The sequence below is a fragment of the Thalassophryne amazonica genome, chromosome 6, assembly GCF_902500255.1.
Source record: "Thalassophryne amazonica chromosome 6, fThaAma1.1, whole genome shotgun sequence".
In the NCBI taxonomy this organism is placed as follows: Eukaryota; Metazoa; Chordata; class Actinopteri; order Batrachoidiformes; family Batrachoididae; genus Thalassophryne; species Thalassophryne amazonica.
Window position 1 is genome coordinate 67,075,562 of NC_047108.1, and position 18,658 is coordinate 67,094,219.

Here is an 18,658-nt window from a genome sequence, read left to right on the forward strand (position 1 = left end):
GCTTTCTCAGAATCATCCTTACCCCACGAGGCGAGATCTTGCATGGAGCCCCAGACTAAGGAAGACTGACAGTCATCTTGTGTTTCTTCCATTTTCTAATAATTACACCAGCAGTTGTTGCTTTCTCACCAAGCTGCTTATCTATTGTCCCATAGCCCATCCCAGCCGTGTGCAGCCTTGTCCAGCCTTGGTCTTGGCCATAGTGGATAGGGTGGAGTATGACTGAATGTGTGGGCAGGTGTCTTTTATACAGGTAACGAGTTCAAACAGGTGCAATTAATACAGGTAAAGAGTGCAGAATAGGAGGGCTTCTCAAAGAAATACTACCAGGTCTGTGAGTGCCAGAATTATTGCTGGTTGGTAGATGATCAAATACTTATTTCATACAATAAAATGCAAATTCATTTTTCAAAAATCATATAATGTGATTTTCTGAAAAAAATAAAAAATAAAATAAATAAATAAATAAATAAAAATTACAGACCTCTCCATTACTTGTAGGTGGGAAAAGTTGCAAAATTGCCAGTGGATCAAATACTTATTTGCCTCACTGTATATATACATAGTTATATGTATATGTGTACATGTATACACACATACACACACACACACACACACATATATATATATATAGTGCATTTGGTAAATATTCACAGCACTTCATTTTTTCCACATTTTGTTATGTTACAGTGTCCAAGTTGTTAATGCACTTTTTAGTGTGGAAGTTTCCCAGTTTAAACCCCACTCCTGTCACATTTCTCCATGTAATGTGGAGTTGCATCAGGAAGGGCATCCGGCGTAAAACCTGTGCCACTTTGACATGCAGATCCACTTTGGATTTACTGTGGTGACCTCGAGCATAAACAAGGCAGCAGTTGAAGGGACTTGGACAAACATTTATCAATTTATCAAAAATAAAAAAAACCTAAGAAATCACATGTGTACATAAGTATTCACTTTGCCATGAAGCTCAAAACTGAGCTCAGATGCATCCTGTTTCCACTGATCACCCTCACTTGGGGAAAATTCAGTTGATTTGACATGATTTGGAAAGACACACAGCTGTCTACATATAAGGTCCCACAGCTGACAGTGCATGTCAGAGCACAAACCAAGCATGAAGTCAAATGAATTGTCTGTAGACCTCCGAGATGGGACTGTCTTGAGGCACAAATCTGGGGAAGGTTACAGAAACATTTCTGCTGCTTGGAAGGTCCCAGTGAGCACAGTGGCCTCCATCATCCGTAACTGGAAGAAGTTCAGATCCACCAGAACTCTTCCTAGAGCTGGCTATCTGTCCAAACTGAGCGATCAGGGAGAAGGGCTTTAGTCAGGGAGGTGACCAAGAACCTGATGGCCACTCTGTCAGAGCTCCAGCATTCTTCTGTGGAAAGGGGAGAACCTTGCAGGAGGACAACTATATCTGCAGCAATCCACCAATCAGACCTGTGGCCAGATGGAAGCCATTCCTTAGTAAAAGGCACATGGCAGCCCGCTTGGAATTTGCCGAAAGGCACCTGACAGACTCAGACCATGAGAAACAAAATTCTCTGGTCTGATGAGACAAAGATTGAACTCTTTGACGTGAAGGCCAGGTGTCATGTTTGGAGGCACCATCCCTACAGTGAAGCATGGTGGTGGCAGCATCATGCTATGGGGATGTTTTTCAGTGGCAGAAACTGGGAGACTAGTCAGGATCGAGGGAAAGATGAATGCAGCAATGTACAGACACATCCAGGATGAAAACCTGCTCCAGAGCACTCTTGACCTCAGACTGGAGCGACGGTTCATCTTTCAGCATGACAATGACCCTAAGCACACAGCCAACAGCCAAGATATCAAAGGAGTGGCATCAGGACAACTCTGTGAATGTCCTTGAGTGACGCAGCCAGAGCCCAGACCTGAATCTGATTGAACATCTCTGGAGAAATCTGAAAATGACTGTGCACTGACGCTCCCCATCCAACCTCATGGTGCTTGAGAGGTGCTGCAAAGAGGAATGGGCAAAACTGTTTGAAGATTGATGCGCCAAGCGTGTGGCATCATATTCAAGAAGACCTGAGGCTGTAATTGCTGCCAAAGGTGCATCAACAAAGTACTGAGGAAAGGGTGTGAATACTTATTTACACGTAATGTCTTAGTTTTTATTTTTAATAAATTTGCAAAAATTTCACAAAAACTTTTTCCATGTTGTCATTATGGGGTGTTGTGGCTACAATTTTGAGGGAAAAATTGAATTTACTCCATCTTATCCCATTTTGGAATAAGGCTGCAACATAACAAAATGTGAAAAAGTGAAGCGCTATGATTTCTTTCCGGATGCACCGTGTGTGTGTGTGTGTGTGTGTATCTGTACAGTGTCAGTGTGTATATATGAGTATATATATATATATATACACACACACAAATATATGTATACATATCTGCAGTATGTATACATGTATGTATACAGATATGTACAGTATGTATTCACGTATGTACTGTATACATACACTCGTGAAGGGCATGAATGTCATGGTAATTTTGGGCTTTTAACGATGTCCTTGAACTGGTCAAGAATTGGGTGCACAAGTTTGAATGTATTTTGGGTCTTCTCTAGTCCACACAGGGTCAAACGTATACATACAGGCTCAACTATATCCATACACTCCCACTCATATACAGTTAAACGTCCCTGAGCAAGCTACACCTCAACCAGATGGTTTTGGTCGCCATTAACAAGCTTCTGTCACAATCCTGGCTGGATGTTTGCCCTCTCTTCTTGAAAAAAATTTGTAGACTTATTTTAAATTGTTATGTTTCCTGGCACAAACCTGGCATTTCAGCATAGCCCACAAATTTTCAGTTGGGTTGAGGTTTGAGCTTTCGTAAGGCTATGACAGATTCCTGCTTTAGCCAACCCAGAACCAGTTTTGATGTGTGTTTGGGTCACTCTCCTTTTGGAACACCCAGTTGTGGCTAACTTTAAAGTGTCTAGCAGTTGATTTGAGGTGACACTGAAGAATTTGGAGGTAGTCCTCCTTCTTCATTATTCCATCCACATGCACCAATATCAATGTCAGCAAAACAGCTCCAGAGTATAATGCTACCACCACCATGCTTAACCCTCTGGGGTCCAAGGGCATTTTTTGGACAGTTCACTCGCCTGGCATAAATGTCTTATTATTGCTGTTAACAGCTCTCCCTGCATCCCACAATCAAGTTTTATGTCTCTTTTTTAATCAGGACAACATGTACTTTCAGAATATATATGCTATAGTTGTGTTTTATAAGTGTAAAAAAGGTTTACAATCAGAAATAAGAAAGGAAAAAGTAAAGCGGATATTATTTTCCACACACATTTATTCAAAACACACAGTAAACTATAATAAACAACTGTTTTGACACTTTATTAAAGTAATTTAGGCTCTTGTGTGAAAGACTGTACAACAAAAAGGTTCAAACAATAAACACAAATGCACATTTTGAACAATATATACAAAATGGTCTATGCATTTTGTTTGTCTTCATCTCAAAGCAATTTCTTTCTGCTATTACACAAAGGTCACATCACAGACTTCTACTTCTACTGTGTTTTGAAGTGTTCTGTCCTGCTCTGAAAGCAGCTTTGACACTTTGGCCCATTTACACTCTGAGGAGCGGCCCGTCCCCCCTCGCTCCATTGATATAGTAAACAGTGCTTTAAGCTGGAGCGAGAGAGATTGCCACAGGCTTATTCAATAACATTCACAGGTACTGAGGAGTGGAGCATCTCTAAAACTCACACTGTGTTTGAGCATGTGAGATTGTCATCAGAGGCCCTCCATCTGCTCCGTCTGCTCACTTTCACTGATTGCTGTGCATAATGGCGCAGGGCGCATTGAAGCAAGCAGCCAGATGGCTATTCAAATGGCCCAACTAGTAACACTTCACTACTAAAAACGATCTTTGGTTTATCACATGAGGTAAATCTGCCCTATGATTGGATTTTGGAAAACCATGTGACAGTGAACCAATTCTGATTGGACACTCACATTGATTGGACCCTGTCTCAGTCCATGGTGATATAAAAGTTGCTTCCCTGTGGACAGTGTTGCTGGTGTTCCAGCAGGTTCCAGTTTATGGGAGACCTGAGCCTTAGTAGTTCCTGGTTTGTTCCTGAACATCGTAACCAGTATTTTTTTTTTATCTGAGAGTTACAGTTTGGGTTTTCTTCCAGAGGTGAGCAAAGTGGTGACACATCTGACTAGCTTGAACTTACGTATAATTGTTTGAACCGATGATCTTGGAATCTGGAGTTGTTTAGAAATGGCTCCAAGAGACTTTCCCAACTTGTATAAATCTACAACTCTCCTTCTTAGACTTCACTGAGTTTCTTGGACTATCAAATTATTCTGAGTATCAGTCAGTCCAGTGAGTGCTGTCAAACATCCTGGGAACATGGGAATATGCTGGGAAAGAGAAACTACCAGATGTAGCCAATCGTGATCATAAACAAGTAGTTAATAGGCTTGACCTTGTCATGTTAAAAGACACTATAGAACCTTCAGCACCACATTTTAAAAGATTGTAGTAGAAGTATGCAACACAGCTCTCCCGGAACCATCACCCTATCATGGTGGAGAGGTTTGTGTGCCGCTATGAACCTGAGAGCTGTGTTGTCTGGATCCTTTGTGTTCCTGGTAGGGTCTCCCATGGCAAATTGGTCTCAGGCGAGAGGCCAGACTAAGAATGGTTCACAAGACACCATGATAAAATGAGGTAGAGGAAACGTGACCCGGCCTGGAGGAAGCCTGGGGCCCTCATCTGGAGCCAGGCCTGGATGTAGGGCCCGTCAGTGAGCGCCTGGTGGCTGGGCTTGCCAGGGAGACCAGTTGGGCACAGCCCAAAAAAGCAACGTGGACTTTCCATCTCCTCCCTGTGGGCTCACCACCCGCAGGGGGAACCACTGGTGTCGGGTGCGCTGTCCTTTGCGTGGCAGTGAAAGTCGAGTGCCTCGACGGACCAGACCTGGATGGCAAGGGCTAGCTCTAGGAGTGTGGAACATCACCTTGCTGTGGGGGAAGGAACTGGAGCTTGTGCGGGAGGTGGAGCGATACCAGTTAGATCTGGTGGGCCTCGCCTCCACGCACAGCTTTGGCTCTGGAACCACTCTCCTTGATAGGGGTTGGACCTTATTCTTCTCTGGAGTTGCCCAGGGGGTGAGGCGCCGGGCGGCTGTGGGGATACTCATGAGTCCCCAGCTGAGCACCGCTACATTGGAGTTTACTCCAGTAGACGAGAGGGTCACCTCCCTGCGTTTTCAGGTGGCGGGGGAACTGACTGTTGTTTGTGCATATGCACCGAACAGAATTTTGGAGTATTCGGTCTTCTTGGAGTCCCTGAATGGAGTCCTGTAAGGGGCTCTGGTGGGGGACTCCATTGTTCTGATGGGGGACTTCAACGCACACGTGGGCAATGACAGAGACACCTGGAGAGGTGTGATTGGGAGGAACGGCCTCCCTGATCTAAACCTGAATGGTCGTTTGTTATTGGACTTCTGTGCTGGTCATGGACTGCCAATAATGAACACCATGTTCGACCATAAGGATGCTCATAAGTGTACATGGTACCAGAGCACCCTAGGCCGAAGATCGCTGATCGATTTTGTGATCGTATCATCTGATTTGAGGCCGCATGTTCTGGACACTCGGGTGAAGAGAGGGGCAGAGCTGTCAACTGTTCACCATCTGGTGGTGAGTTGGACCAGAGGGTGCGGGAGGACTTTGGACAGACCTGGTATGCCCAAACAGATAGTGCGGGTGAACTGGGAACATCTGGAGGAGCCCACTGTCCGGCAGAGCTTCTCTAGTATCCCTGTGGAAGTTGGGGGCATTGAACCAGAATGGGCAATGTTCAAAGATTCCATTGCTGAAGCTGCAGTGGGGAGCTGTGGCCTGAAGGTCTTAGGTACCTCAAGGGGGCAGCAACCCTTGAACAACGTGGTAGACACCAGTGGTCAGGGAAGCCATCCGACGGAAGAAGGAGACCTTCTGGGATATGTTATCTCAGAGGACTCCAGAGGCAGTTGCAAGGTACTGACGGGCCCAAAGGGCAGCAGTCTCTGCTGTAGGGGAGGCAAAGCAGCAGGCGTGGGAGGAGTTTGGAGCAACCATGGAGAAGGACTTTCGGTCGGCACCAAGGCGCTTCTGGCAGACCGTGAGGCACCTCAGGAGGAGAAAACGGGGAACCATCCAAGCTGTCTACAGTAAGGATGGGACTCTGTCAACCTCAACTGAGGATGTAATCCGGCGCTGGAAAGAACACTTTGAGGAACTTCTGCATCAGACAGGAGCGCCCTCTATAGTAGGGGCAGAGCTGGAAGCTGATGGAGGATTTTCATCAATTTCAATGGTAGAAGTCAGTGAGGTAGTCAAACAACTCTGCAGTGGCAAGGGTCCGGGGGTTGATGAGTTCCGTCCAGAAATGCTGAAGGCTCTGAGTGTGGAGGGATTGTCTTGGATGAGACATCTCTTCAACATTGCATTGAGGTCTGGGACAGTACCTAAGGAGTGGCAAACTGGGGTGGCAAACCGGCCTGCCCATATTTAAAGTCTACTCCAAGGTACTGAAAAGGAGGGTTCAGCCAATAGTTGAACCTCGGATTAAAGAGGAACAATGCGGGTTCCATCCTGGTTGTGGAACAATTGATCAGCTCTTTACTCTCACAAGGATCCTGGAGGGTGCCTGGGAGTATGCCCATCCAGTCTACATGTGTTTTTTGGACTTGGAGAAGGCGTATGATCAGGTACCCTAGGTGATACTGTGGGAGGTGCTGCGAGAGTATGGAGTGAGAGGGTCCCTTCTCAGGGCCATCCAATCTCTGTACTCGCAAAGCGAGAGCTGTGTTCGGGTGCTCGGCAGTAAGTCGGACTCATTTCAGGTGGAGGTTGGCCCGCCGCCAGGGTTGCGCCTGTTCACCAATCCTGTTTGTGATATTCATGGACAGGATATTGAGGCGTAGTCGGGAGGAGGAGGGTTTCCAGTTTGGTGGGCTCAGGGTCTCATCACTGCTTTTTGCAGATGATGTGGTCCTGTTGGCTTCATTGGCCTGTGACCTCCAACAGTCACTGGATCGGTTCGCAGCCGAGTGTGAAGCGGCTGAGATGAGGATCAACACCTCTAAATCTGAGGCCATGGTTCTCAGCAGGAAACCGATAGATTGCCAACTCTGGGTAGGGAATACAGCCTTACCAAAGGGAATGAGTTCAAGTACCTCGGGGTCTTGTTCACGAGTGAGGGGACGATGGAGCGTGAGATTGGCCGGAGAATCTTTCATTCTCTCTACCGTACTGTTGTGATGAAAAGGGAGCTGACCCAAAAGGCGAAGCTCTCGATCTACTGCTCAATCTTTGTTCCTGCTCTCACTTGTGGTCATGAATGTTGGGTCATGACCGAAAGAACTTGATCGCGGATACAAGCGGCCGAAATGGGCTTCCTCAGGAGGGTGGCTGGTGTCTCCCTTAGAGATAGGATGAGAAGTTCGGTGGGGAGCTCGGAGTAGCGTCGCTGCTCCTTCGTGTTGAAAGGAGCCAGCTGAGGTGGTTCGGGCATCTGGTAAGGATGCCTCTTGGGTGCCTCCCAAGGGAGGTGTTCCAGGCATGTCCATCTGGGAGGAGACCCTGGGGAAGACCCAGGACTAGGTGGAGAGATTATATCTCCACACTGGCCTGGGAAGGCCTTGGGATCCCCCAGTCAGAGGTGCTTAATGTGGCACATGAAAGAGAAGTCTGGGGTCCCCTGCTGGAGCTGTTGCCCCCGTGACCCGAACCCGGAAAAGCGGTTGAAGATGAGTGATGAGTGAGTGAGAAGTATGCATATATTTGAGCCTGTATGTATAAGTTTGACCCTATGTGGATGAGAGAAGATCTAAAATATATGCAAACTTGTGCACCCAATTTTTGTTTTTTAAGTCATTCATGATGTACAGTCATTCCACCCTAGCAAAAGAACAGTTCAATGACATCATTAACAGCCCCAATTTGCTATAGGTTTCATGCACATGATGAATGTATGTAAACGTCCTGGTCCACTCCATCATGGAGCTGTGACTGATGGTGCAACAGAAAAGAGTTGCACTGTCCACAGTTTTCCCAGTCACAGCCACAAAAGCCGAGAACACCTTTAGAGTTACCATGGGTGCAATGTTTCCAAAGTAACTTTGAAAAGTTACTTTATTAGTTACTTTATACAGTTATATTTTACACAGTTACTTCATACAATTACTTCATTAGCAGCTGCGGACAACTTGTCAGCAGCTGCTGAATGTAACTAATAAAGTAACTCGTAGTCTAACTTGGTTATTTTAAGACTGAGTGCTCAGAAAAGTAACTATTAGTTACTTTGCTGATTAGTCAATCTCAAGAGTAACCAAGTTAGATTACTAGTTACCTTATTAGTTACATTACTTATTAGTTGCAAGTTGTCAGCTTCTAATAAAGTTCACACACACACACTCGGCATGAAGCTGCTAATGAAATAACTGTATAAGGTAACTGTATAAAGCAACTAAAAAGTAACTAACAAAGTAACTTTTCAAACTAACTGTGGCAACACTGCATGGGTGTCTTGGTGGCTTCCCTCACCAGTCTTCTTACGCAGTTATTTGGTTTTTGAGAACTTCTTCACCAGACAGTGTCATACTATTTTTTTATTTCTTAATGACTGATGTAAATCAAGTCCACAAAATATTCAGTGACTTGGAAACATTCATGTTTCCATCCTTGACTTGCCTACAAACATCTGTCTGCTTAGTTTGTCTCAAAAGTCATGGTCTCTAAACATGGAGGGATTGTGTATACAAATGGCTGCAATTCCTAAATATTTAATATTTTATTTTTGTCCAACCCTTAGGTCAAAGCTAAAAGTCTATGAGCACATCTGAATGTTCAATTTCAACTCCATTATGGTGGTGCACAGAAGCAAAATAACAAATACTATGTCACTGTCCAAATACTTAATGACTTGATGATTGTAGCAATAGAATTTCTACGTGCAGAGTCATTAAATGGTTGCTAATGAGAAAATCTTAAATGCATGAAATTGTGAAAGGTAGACAAAAACAAATGTTGACACAATAACCTCTTTCATAATTACCTTCTTTGGTAAATAGTAGGAGTGCCCAAACCCTTTTAAAGGATGGGCATGATCCAAAAATAAATGCTGATGTATTACTGTGAATTACATATGTCCAATTAATTTATTATATTTTATACAAAAAGGAACATTCTAAAACCCTACCCTTTAATCTGCTGAAAAGCACTTTATTACTTTGCAGACAACTTGTCAATTGCGATGGGGAAGGGGGGTTCCCAAACGTGGCCCACAGGAACCAAACTGAAATGCACTGATAGTTTAATCTGAATTATTTTCAAATCTGTTCCTTAAAGTAGACCTGCATTGAAACAAATGTGGTCAGATCTCAGATACAGCTCTGCATGCTCAGATCAGCGGCGACATTGACAACGGGCGACGTTCTTCCCCGACACCTTGCTCTCACTGCCTCCGATGCACTTACCGAGTCTGCGGGTTCGGTAAACGCCGCAGCGGGCCACTCACACCGCCCCCGTGTCTGCTGTGTAGAGCCACGGCCAACTCCAGCACCACCTCCCTGTCTACTGAATGGAGGTGCGGCCAACTTGGCAACAGGTCCAGAGACTACGCTTGCTGTTTTGATGCGGAGCGCTCCGGGCTGCCCGCAAGGACAGACTTCTTGCGGAAAAATCTGCAGCACCGCACGGTCTCGGTAATCGCAGCCGCAGAGCTCCGTGGCCACTGAGAGAGGTTTGTATCTTTTTAATTACTTGGATCCTTTGCGGGTCCCGCATCCGTACCCCACAACGGTAACACCGGAGGCTAAAGACAGTAGATTTTCAATGCGACATCACTCAATCAAATGGGCGTATGAAAAAGTCCCCAAAAATAATTTTCAAGCAAAAACAAAAGAAATGTATACTCACCAAACGTACCGCAAGACAATATGAAGTTTTAAAAAAGTCAATCCTTCCGTATTAGACAATAAAAAGGTGCTTTTGTAAGAGATGCAAACTGACGTAAATCAACAAATTACAGCTGGTGTGCGCAATGCATGCTGGGATAGGGTCTTCTCTGTTGCGTCTCGGCAACATCCCGGATGTGACAGTTTTGCGGAGGGCCAAATATTAGCTGTGAATTTGTCATTTTTAAGCAAAGATTTCTCCGTTGAATGACAGATCTGGGCTTGCAGATTTACTTTACTACATTCAGAAGGATCTTATGTGTAAATATAAGTCATTTTTTGGTCCAAAGATCTGACTGCGTTTATTTCAATGCATGTCTACTTTAAAAGAAAAACCCTGAATGAAAACAATAATAATAATAATAATTTCTATTACATCTGTCACAAGTGACTTTAGTTTTGTCTTTGAACTCCACTGTTCCTAAACACAGAATATCAGAAAGGAAAATTTACATTTATTTATGTCAAATTCAGGTTTTTACACAATCTTGAATGAAATATTACTATACTTCATTCATATACCGAGAAACTCGGTAAGATGTGCTGTGTGCTACTAGTCATATTTTACGTATTCAACAAACAAATGGTTGTACTCTGTTAAGAAGCCGGTGTGCAGCTATCGGCCAGCACACAACTACAAAGAGTCCACAGCTGACATCTTTGCCAGAAAACTGGCTTCTGCCTTCATGTGAAAATGACTTTATAGTAACATAGTTCTACAATCATCAGCAGTCGAGCTTCACACATTTATCTTTCAGAGTGGAGCAAAGAGACCTTATTTCTTTTATGAGAAAATCTGGATTGTGTTATTTGGGAAATCCATATCAATGTTTTGTTGAACAAGGACATTTAACATTCTTCATGAAATGAGCACAATTACTTAATAATAATAATTAAAATCAGTATTTTAGTAGTAGGAGGGTGTTGTCGGCCTGTTCTCTGTGTAACAGAAACCCTTAGAGTTAATTTTTTAGCTACCTTTGATGAGTCACAAAGCATCCAAAAGTCAGGTCTTAGTTGCTAAAACTGACAAAACAATAGCAATACAATAATAATAATAATAATGAGAATAATAATTACAGTGTTTTACTGTGAAAATATTAATAGTCTTCAGTCAGTCCAGCAATCATTCATTATTGCTCTGCACTAAATGTTGAGTCAGAGTCCTGTTTATGTAAAGTTTGGGCCACATCAGGAGAAACTACAGTTGAATTTTGCACAGTGTTGTCAGATTAGACAAATGTTTTTTTCTTTCTTTTTTTTTTTTAACAGCGGGAACCCACGCAAGGTTCAGTACGGTTTAGTCCAGTGCAGAGAACATAATGGAGTGCTCACACAGCAAGGCTCATGCAGCAGAGCAGTGCACATCAGATATTTACAGCACAGCCATGGAGACAGTATAGTCCTCCACTGGATGCCAGGGCAGTCTGTGGAGGACAGACACATCATGAGCCGAGATGTGGAATGAGATGGGGAGGGGAGGGGGGAGGGATTCTGAAGAAAGACAACAGGAAGAATCCGAAAAAAGGAGTAAAAATGCAGAAAGGAGCTGAAAGAAGCTCCAGGTGGAGAAAACTGAACATGTGGGTGAGAAAGTGTGGACAACAGTTCAGTGCAACAATAAAAGAAAACCAGTGTTTCAGCTGAGAAGGTGATGAGTTTTAGTGATAACACATAAAAAAAATATACTAACTGACATTGTGCTTTTTTAAGTGCTCAAACAACATACAAAGATAATCTGGCTGAGAACTGTGGGAAGAGTGGTGGTTTGTGATGAACAGCCATGGTGCTGAGAAGTTGGAAGTGGGTGGGGGGTGGCGTGGGGGTGTTGGTGAGACTGGTTAACAACAGTACTGACCCTGTCCTCTGCTGACCCCAAACAGCTGTTGGACCACGACAAAAAGCTTCCGGCTCAGAGCACCGATAAATAAAAAATTCAGTCATACCAGCCGAGAGAGGAAATGTCTCACAGAGACGCCATCAGGACGTGAACATTTTACAGAACCTGCCCCAAGAATGTTACGTCTGAACAATTCATTGCAACTGATTAAACAAAAGAAAGAAACAAAGAAACACAAAACAACAACAACAAAACCAGGCGCAGCTCGTACTCACATCAACCTCACTCAGGATGACGTCAACAACACTGCCGACGACGATGATGAAATCAAAGACGTTCCAGGGGTCTCCAAAGTAACCCTGCACACACACACACACACACACACACACACACACACACACACACACACACACACACACACACACACACACACACACACACACACACACACACACACACACAGAAAGTGTTGCAGATCACTGGACCTCCTTGGTACCATGTGAACAACATACATTTGTGTTCTTATCCAGATAGTTTGAGTCAGATCAACTGGACTTATTTCGTTCCTTGAATTCATGGAATTCCTGCTCAACCTACTTGGATACCATGACCTGGATGACTGAAAATCTCCACAGACATTTAAGTTCTTACTTTTGCTTTGAAGGCCATGAGTTTGAGAATCATCTCTACTGTGAAGAGCACAGTGAAGATTAAGTTCAAAGTGTCTGACAGCTTGGTCACATGGTCTGACTGGTTGCAGTGCTGTGCAAAGAGGAAAAATGTAATTTCATCACATGAGAAATATTAATTAGATGCAGGATCAATAAACAATGAAATAAATGCAGGTATTTTAATAAAATGTAATAATATAGCAAGCACTTGATTGGCCTAAAGTGCCACTGCCATTTTACAGGTTGTTATTAGCATGTTCATGTGTGTCAACGTACAGACTTGGAACCAAAGGGTCATAGGTTCGATCACCTGAGTGGTTGGGTGATCATCTTATTACCACCATATAAGGTGCCCTTGTATGGCAGCACTCTGACATCTGTGTGTGTGTGTGTGTGTGTGTGTGTGTGTGTGTGTGTGTCTGTTTCAAACAATTTGAACATCAGATGGAAAAGTGCTACAGAAATGTAGTTCATTTACTATTAAACATGCATTTTAAAAATTCTTTAACTTTCAATGATTTTTAAATTGTTTTTATTACTCATTTGTTACCCAAGACCATCAAATATGGCCATCGGGTATTGCAACGACCTTGCCTCTGTCCGTCGGTCCATCTGTCTGTCTGTGCTCAGCATAACTCCAGTCCCATTACTGTCAGAGTCTTCAAATTCACAGGGAACATTCTTGAGACACAGACTTTGGACAAGTTCAAAGATGGCTAACCTTGACCTATTTTAAGAGGTATTTTAATATATATATATATATATATATATATATATATATATATATATATATATATATATATATATATATATATATATATATATATATATATATATATATATATATATATATATATATATATATGGTGTTTTAGACTCCGCGTTGTGCATTCAAACCGTATAATGCACGGCTTTGAGTTATTTAATCCTTACTTAATTTATGGTACAAATTTAGGACATTTTTGTGTTTTTTTTAAAGGAGTAAATCTTTATGAAACTTGGTGAAAATGATTGCTCTGGTCTGAAGTTTTTTTTCCATTGAAGCACAGTTTGAGATCCAGTGAGTTCCTTGTTATTTACAATGAATGCCATGTTTCCTGCATCATTACATCTGACACCAAGCATTCATGTGAGTTTTAGAGAAACCTTAGTATCATATATTGTTTCAAATATTTTTACAGCTTAATGATATACTATATCATAACACTGCAGTAATTCTGTGACTAAACACTCACCGATGAGGTGAAAATTGCTCATTTAAAAACACTGAATGCTGACCATAAACACTACCTCAGTATACAGTAATTCCATTGTGTTTACACCTTCATGCACAAACCTGCATCCCCAGACACAGGGTGTTGAGCATAATAAGGAAGAACATGAGGTACTCAAAGTAGCAGGAGGTGACGATATACCAGACCCTGTACTGGTAAGGGTTTTTGGGGATGTAGCACCTCAGAGGGCGAGCTTTCAGGGCGTACTGCACACACTGACGCTGAGGTGGAGCAAAGAAGAAGTGAAGCTGTTAAAATACTAAGAAAGAAGGCTAATGCAGTATCACTATCAATATCACCAAGTGGCAGACGAGGACTGAGATTTGTTTTTCTCTCATGCATACAGAAGGAAAATGTGTCTGATTAAACTCTTAATGACTGGGGGCCCAGTCTGACCTCTGCAAGTGCCGCTGTACCTGGTTCTTGTCCAGCTCACAGTTCTTGTACTCCTCCTCTCCCTGCTCCTGGAACGTGACAATGACAAAACCTACAAAGATGTTCATCATGAAGAAAGCGATGAGGATGATGTAGATGATGAAAAAGATGGACACGTCCACTCGGTTGTTGAAAACGGGACCCATGTCCTCTTTGTCTGAATCGATGGCTCTGTATAACAGACTGGGAACACGAGAGAGGAGGAACTGACAGAAGGAGACTCACACAGATACGATTAGGAATTCTGTACATTTGCAAAATAGAATTTAGCTTACATTACAACCCCAATTCCATTTAAGTTGGGACATTGTGTAAAATGTAAATAAAAACAGAATACAATGATTTGCAAAGCCTCTTCAACCTGTATTCAATTGAATACACCACAAAGACAAGATATTTAATGTTCAACCTGTTACATCACCTTTCCTTCTAACAACACTCAATAAGCATTTGAGAACTTAGGACACTAATTGTTGAAGCTTTGTAGGTGGAATTCTTTCCCATTCTTGCTTGATGTACGACTTCAGTTGTTCAACAGTCTGGGGTCTCCATTGTCATATTTTGCGATTCTCTGAATCTTCTGATTATATTATGGACTGTAGATGATGGAATCCCTAAATTCCTTGCAATTGAACATTGAGAAACATTGTTCTTAAACTGTTGGACTATTTTTTCACGCAATTGTTCACAAAGTGGTGAGCCTCGCCCCATCTTTGCTTGTGAATGGCTGAGCCTTTTAGGGATGCTCCTTTTATACCCAATCATGACACTCACCTGTTTCCAATTAGGTGTTCTTTGAGCGTTCATCAACTTTCCCAGTCTTTTGTTACCCCGTCCCAACTTTTTTGAAATGTGTTGCAGGTATCCATTTCAAAATGAGCAAATATTTGCACAAAAACAACAAAGTCTATCACTTTGAACATTAAATATCTTGTCTTTGTGGTGTATTCAGTTGAATATAGGTTGAAGAGGATTTTCAAATCATTGTATTCTGTTTTTATTTACATTTTACACAACGTCCCAACTTCAATGGAATTGGGTTTGTATTATACGAGGTCTGTGATAAAACTAACGTACCTTTTTATTTTTTTTCAAAAAGTATATGGATTTGAATCACGTGCGATTACATCAGACAACCTTGAACCCTCGTGCGCATGCGTGAGTTTTTTCACGCCTGTCGGTTACGTCATTCGCCTGTGGACTGGCTTTGAGTGAGGAGTGGTCCACCCCTCCCGTTGGAATTCCTTTGTCTAACAACTTCCTGAGAGACTGGCACTTTGCTTGATCAAAATATTTTCAAAAACTGTGAGGCACGTCGAAGTGGACACCATTCGAGAAATTCAGCTGGTTTTCTGTAAAAATTTTAACGGCTGATGAGAGATTATGGACTGTTGCTGTCGCTTTAAGGACTGCCCACGGAGCGGGACGTCGCGACGCGCTCTGAGGTGCCATCGTCAGCCTGTTTCGAGCTGAAAACTTACAAATTTAAGCCTCTGTTGACCCAGGACGTCGTGAGAGAACAGAGAATTCAGAAGAGGTCGGGATCAGCAGTTTATCCGGACATTCCACTGTTAAAGGAGATTTTATTAATGAAAAACGTGCGGACGGGTCCGCGCGTCGGGACGCAGCCGGCGTGGTGTGGCGGCACAGGAAAAACACCTCCGTGTTGATAACCATTTGTAAAAACCAGGCGGCTTTTGATGGCTTTCAGCTGAGTAAGTATCTGAGAAATTGTTTAACAGCTGCACATGTTCCAACTTGTCCTTAAGGCTTCCAACGGAGGTGCTTTTCCTGTGGCGGCGCGCGGCGCCGGCTGCGGCCCGACGCGTGGACCCGTCTGCACTTTCTTTCATTACAAAATCTCCTTTAACAGTGGAATGTCCGGATAAACTGCTGATCCCGACCTCTTCTGAAAGTTCTCTGTTCTGTCACGACGTCCTGGGTCAACAGAGGCTTAAATTTGGAAGCTTTCAGCTCGAAACAGGCAGACAGCGGCGGCTCAGGGCGCGTCGCGATGTCCCGCTCTGTGGGCAGTCCTTAAAGTGACAGCAACAGTCCATAATCTCTCATCAGCCGTTAAAATTTTCACAGAAAACCAGCTGAATTTCTCGAATGGTGTCCACTTCGATGTGCCTCACAGTTTTTGAAAAAATTTTGATCAAGCAAAGCATCAGTCTCTCAGGAAGTTCTCAGACAAAGAGATTCCAACGGGAGGGGTGGACCACTCCTCACTCAAAGCCAGCCCACAGGCGAATGACGTAACCGACAGGCGTGAAAAAACTCTTGCATGCCCACGAGGGTTCAAGCTTGTCTGATGTAAGCGCACGTGATTCAAATCCATATAGTTTTTGAAAAAAATAAAAAGGTCCGATACTTTTCTAACAGACCTCGTATATATTGCCTCCGTCTCTCCTCCCAGACAATAAAATTACTTGCTATCTAATATCCACACAATATGACATAGTATCTTCTAACTAGATCAAGTTTATAGGATTTAGAAAATTCTAATCAATTATGTAATTTTATGGAGTACTTACTTTGGCCAGCCCTCAAAAGTAGAAACAGTAAAGAGTGCCAGCATGCCGTGGAGCACATTGTCAAAGTTGAAGTCACTGTTGAGCCATTCTCTCTTAGCCACCACGGTGTCCTGTAGGGAATTCTCCACGTGCTTCAAGAAGAATCCCCTGAGAACAGAGGGAGACAATCATCATTTCTCAAACGGAGCTTTGGATCAGTAACAATCTAAGCTGTAAAAAGACGTTTGACTTACTGGCATTCCTCCGCAGTCATTTTGGAGGGATCAGTACAGCTGTAAAATTTACCCTGTGGGTGATCAGTGCAGCATTTAACACACAGTCAGCTCTCTACACTTATTTTCTGTGTTTCACCATGCGTGGCGTCAGCTTAAATTTCAAAGGCCCACCTTAAAGAGCTGGACTCCGATGCAGGCAAAGAGGAAGGTGAGCAGCATGGTGACTAACACAATGTTTCCAATGGTTTTGATGGCCACAAACACACACTGGACCACATGCTGCCAATAAAGACATCAACACTGAGCACACCTCTAAACAGATTTGTGGAAATGGGGAGATTTCCTCAGGGAGATTAATACTATAGTTTAATGCATAGACGTATGTGTGTGCTGTACCTTTAACCCCTTGGCTCTGTTGATGGCTCTGAGAGGCCTCAGCACCCTCAGCACCCTGAGAATCTTCACCACAGAGATGGCGCTGGATCTGCACATGACAGATGTCAACAATATGAGCATATCTGTCCTTCAGGACAAAACAAAATTGACAGGAATTTACTGAAAACACAAAATCTAACTCACTCCATTCCCATAGAAAGCAGGGACACACCGACGACAAGCAGATCGAGGATGTTAAAGGAGTTACGGCAGAAGGAGCCTTTGTGCATGAATGCGCCATACACGGTCATCTGGTGGTCAGAAACACCGTGTCAGAATTATAGCAAGATGACAAAACCAATGTTGAGTGCTTAAATTAAAAAAAAAGAAAGGATGCAATGCATTGAATTTGAAAGCGGCAGCAGCCTTCACTGTAGTCAGTAGTTGGGTCCATAAGTATTTAGACAGTGACTTGTGTGTGTGTGTGTGTGTGTGTTTGTTCCTGTACACCACCACAGTGGAGCAGAAATTAAACCATCAACATGTTCTTGTAGTGCAGCTTTTTACTTTAATTCAAGGGGTTTAACAAAAGTATCGGATCATCCATTGAGGAAGTACGGCCATTTGTACACAGATCCTCCGTTTTCAGAGTATATATGCAACTGGACAAAATAAGTATAAGGACATTAACACAAATCACTACTTCTCCAGCCAGTTTAAAACACTGCAAGCACATCTTGGTGATTTCAATTCATCTCCATTATAGTGGTATACAGAATTAAAATTACAAATATTGTGCCGCTGTTCAAATATGAAACTGGCAGTAACTGTGGTGGTCTCATCATTATAAATACCACAGTGACTGTTTGTGCTTTTGAATGTGGTATCACAGTGAAGTCCTTTGGACAAACATGATTGTCATATTGTGGGAAAACATTTGTGAATAATGCGAGCCATAACTGTTTCAAAAGTTTTTCATTTTCTCTAAATAAATAAAATCACATGGGGAAGAAAGCTGACTGTGTGCCAATAACAGGAATTGATTGATTTATTTTTCCCATGAAAGTTCAATTCTAATCCAATTACATTTGTTCTCCAAATCTCAAAAATATCGAGTCGACGGTGGTAAAATATTTGACCGTTTCACATTTATAACTCTGCGCCCTGACCGCATTGCTGCGCAAGTGTCAATAATCAGGGTTGGGTGGGTTACTTTAAAAATGTATTCCGATACAGTTACTAGTTACCTGTTGAAAAATGTAGTCAGTAACGTAATCCAAGTACCATAAAATTAAT

At 42.9% G+C, this 18,658-nt stretch overlaps 1 protein-coding gene across 1 annotated transcript in view; it reads right to left on the reverse strand.

The window, feature by feature from the left end:
- LOC117512349 (dihydropyridine-sensitive L-type skeletal muscle calcium channel subunit alpha-1-like) overlaps window positions 1-18,658 on the reverse strand; it is a 107,567-nt gene that overhangs the window by 48,240 nt on the left and 40,669 nt on the right. The window contains exons 20-29 of the mRNA XM_034172377.1: window positions 17,567-17,673; window positions 17,384-17,471; window positions 17,159-17,266; window positions 17,006-17,058; window positions 16,773-16,919; window positions 14,217-14,418; window positions 13,863-14,021; window positions 12,507-12,617; window positions 12,131-12,214; window positions 11,395-11,442 (exon numbers count right to left, since the gene is read on the reverse strand). Of these exons, the coding sequence (XP_034028268.1) occupies window positions 11,395-11,442; window positions 12,131-12,214; window positions 12,507-12,617; window positions 13,863-14,021; window positions 14,217-14,418; window positions 16,773-16,919; window positions 17,006-17,058; window positions 17,159-17,266; window positions 17,384-17,471; window positions 17,567-17,673 (1,107 nt within the window). The remainder of the gene's footprint in view (window positions 1-11,394; window positions 11,443-12,130; window positions 12,215-12,506; window positions 12,618-13,862; window positions 14,022-14,216; window positions 14,419-16,772; window positions 16,920-17,005; window positions 17,059-17,158; window positions 17,267-17,383; window positions 17,472-17,566; window positions 17,674-18,658) is intronic.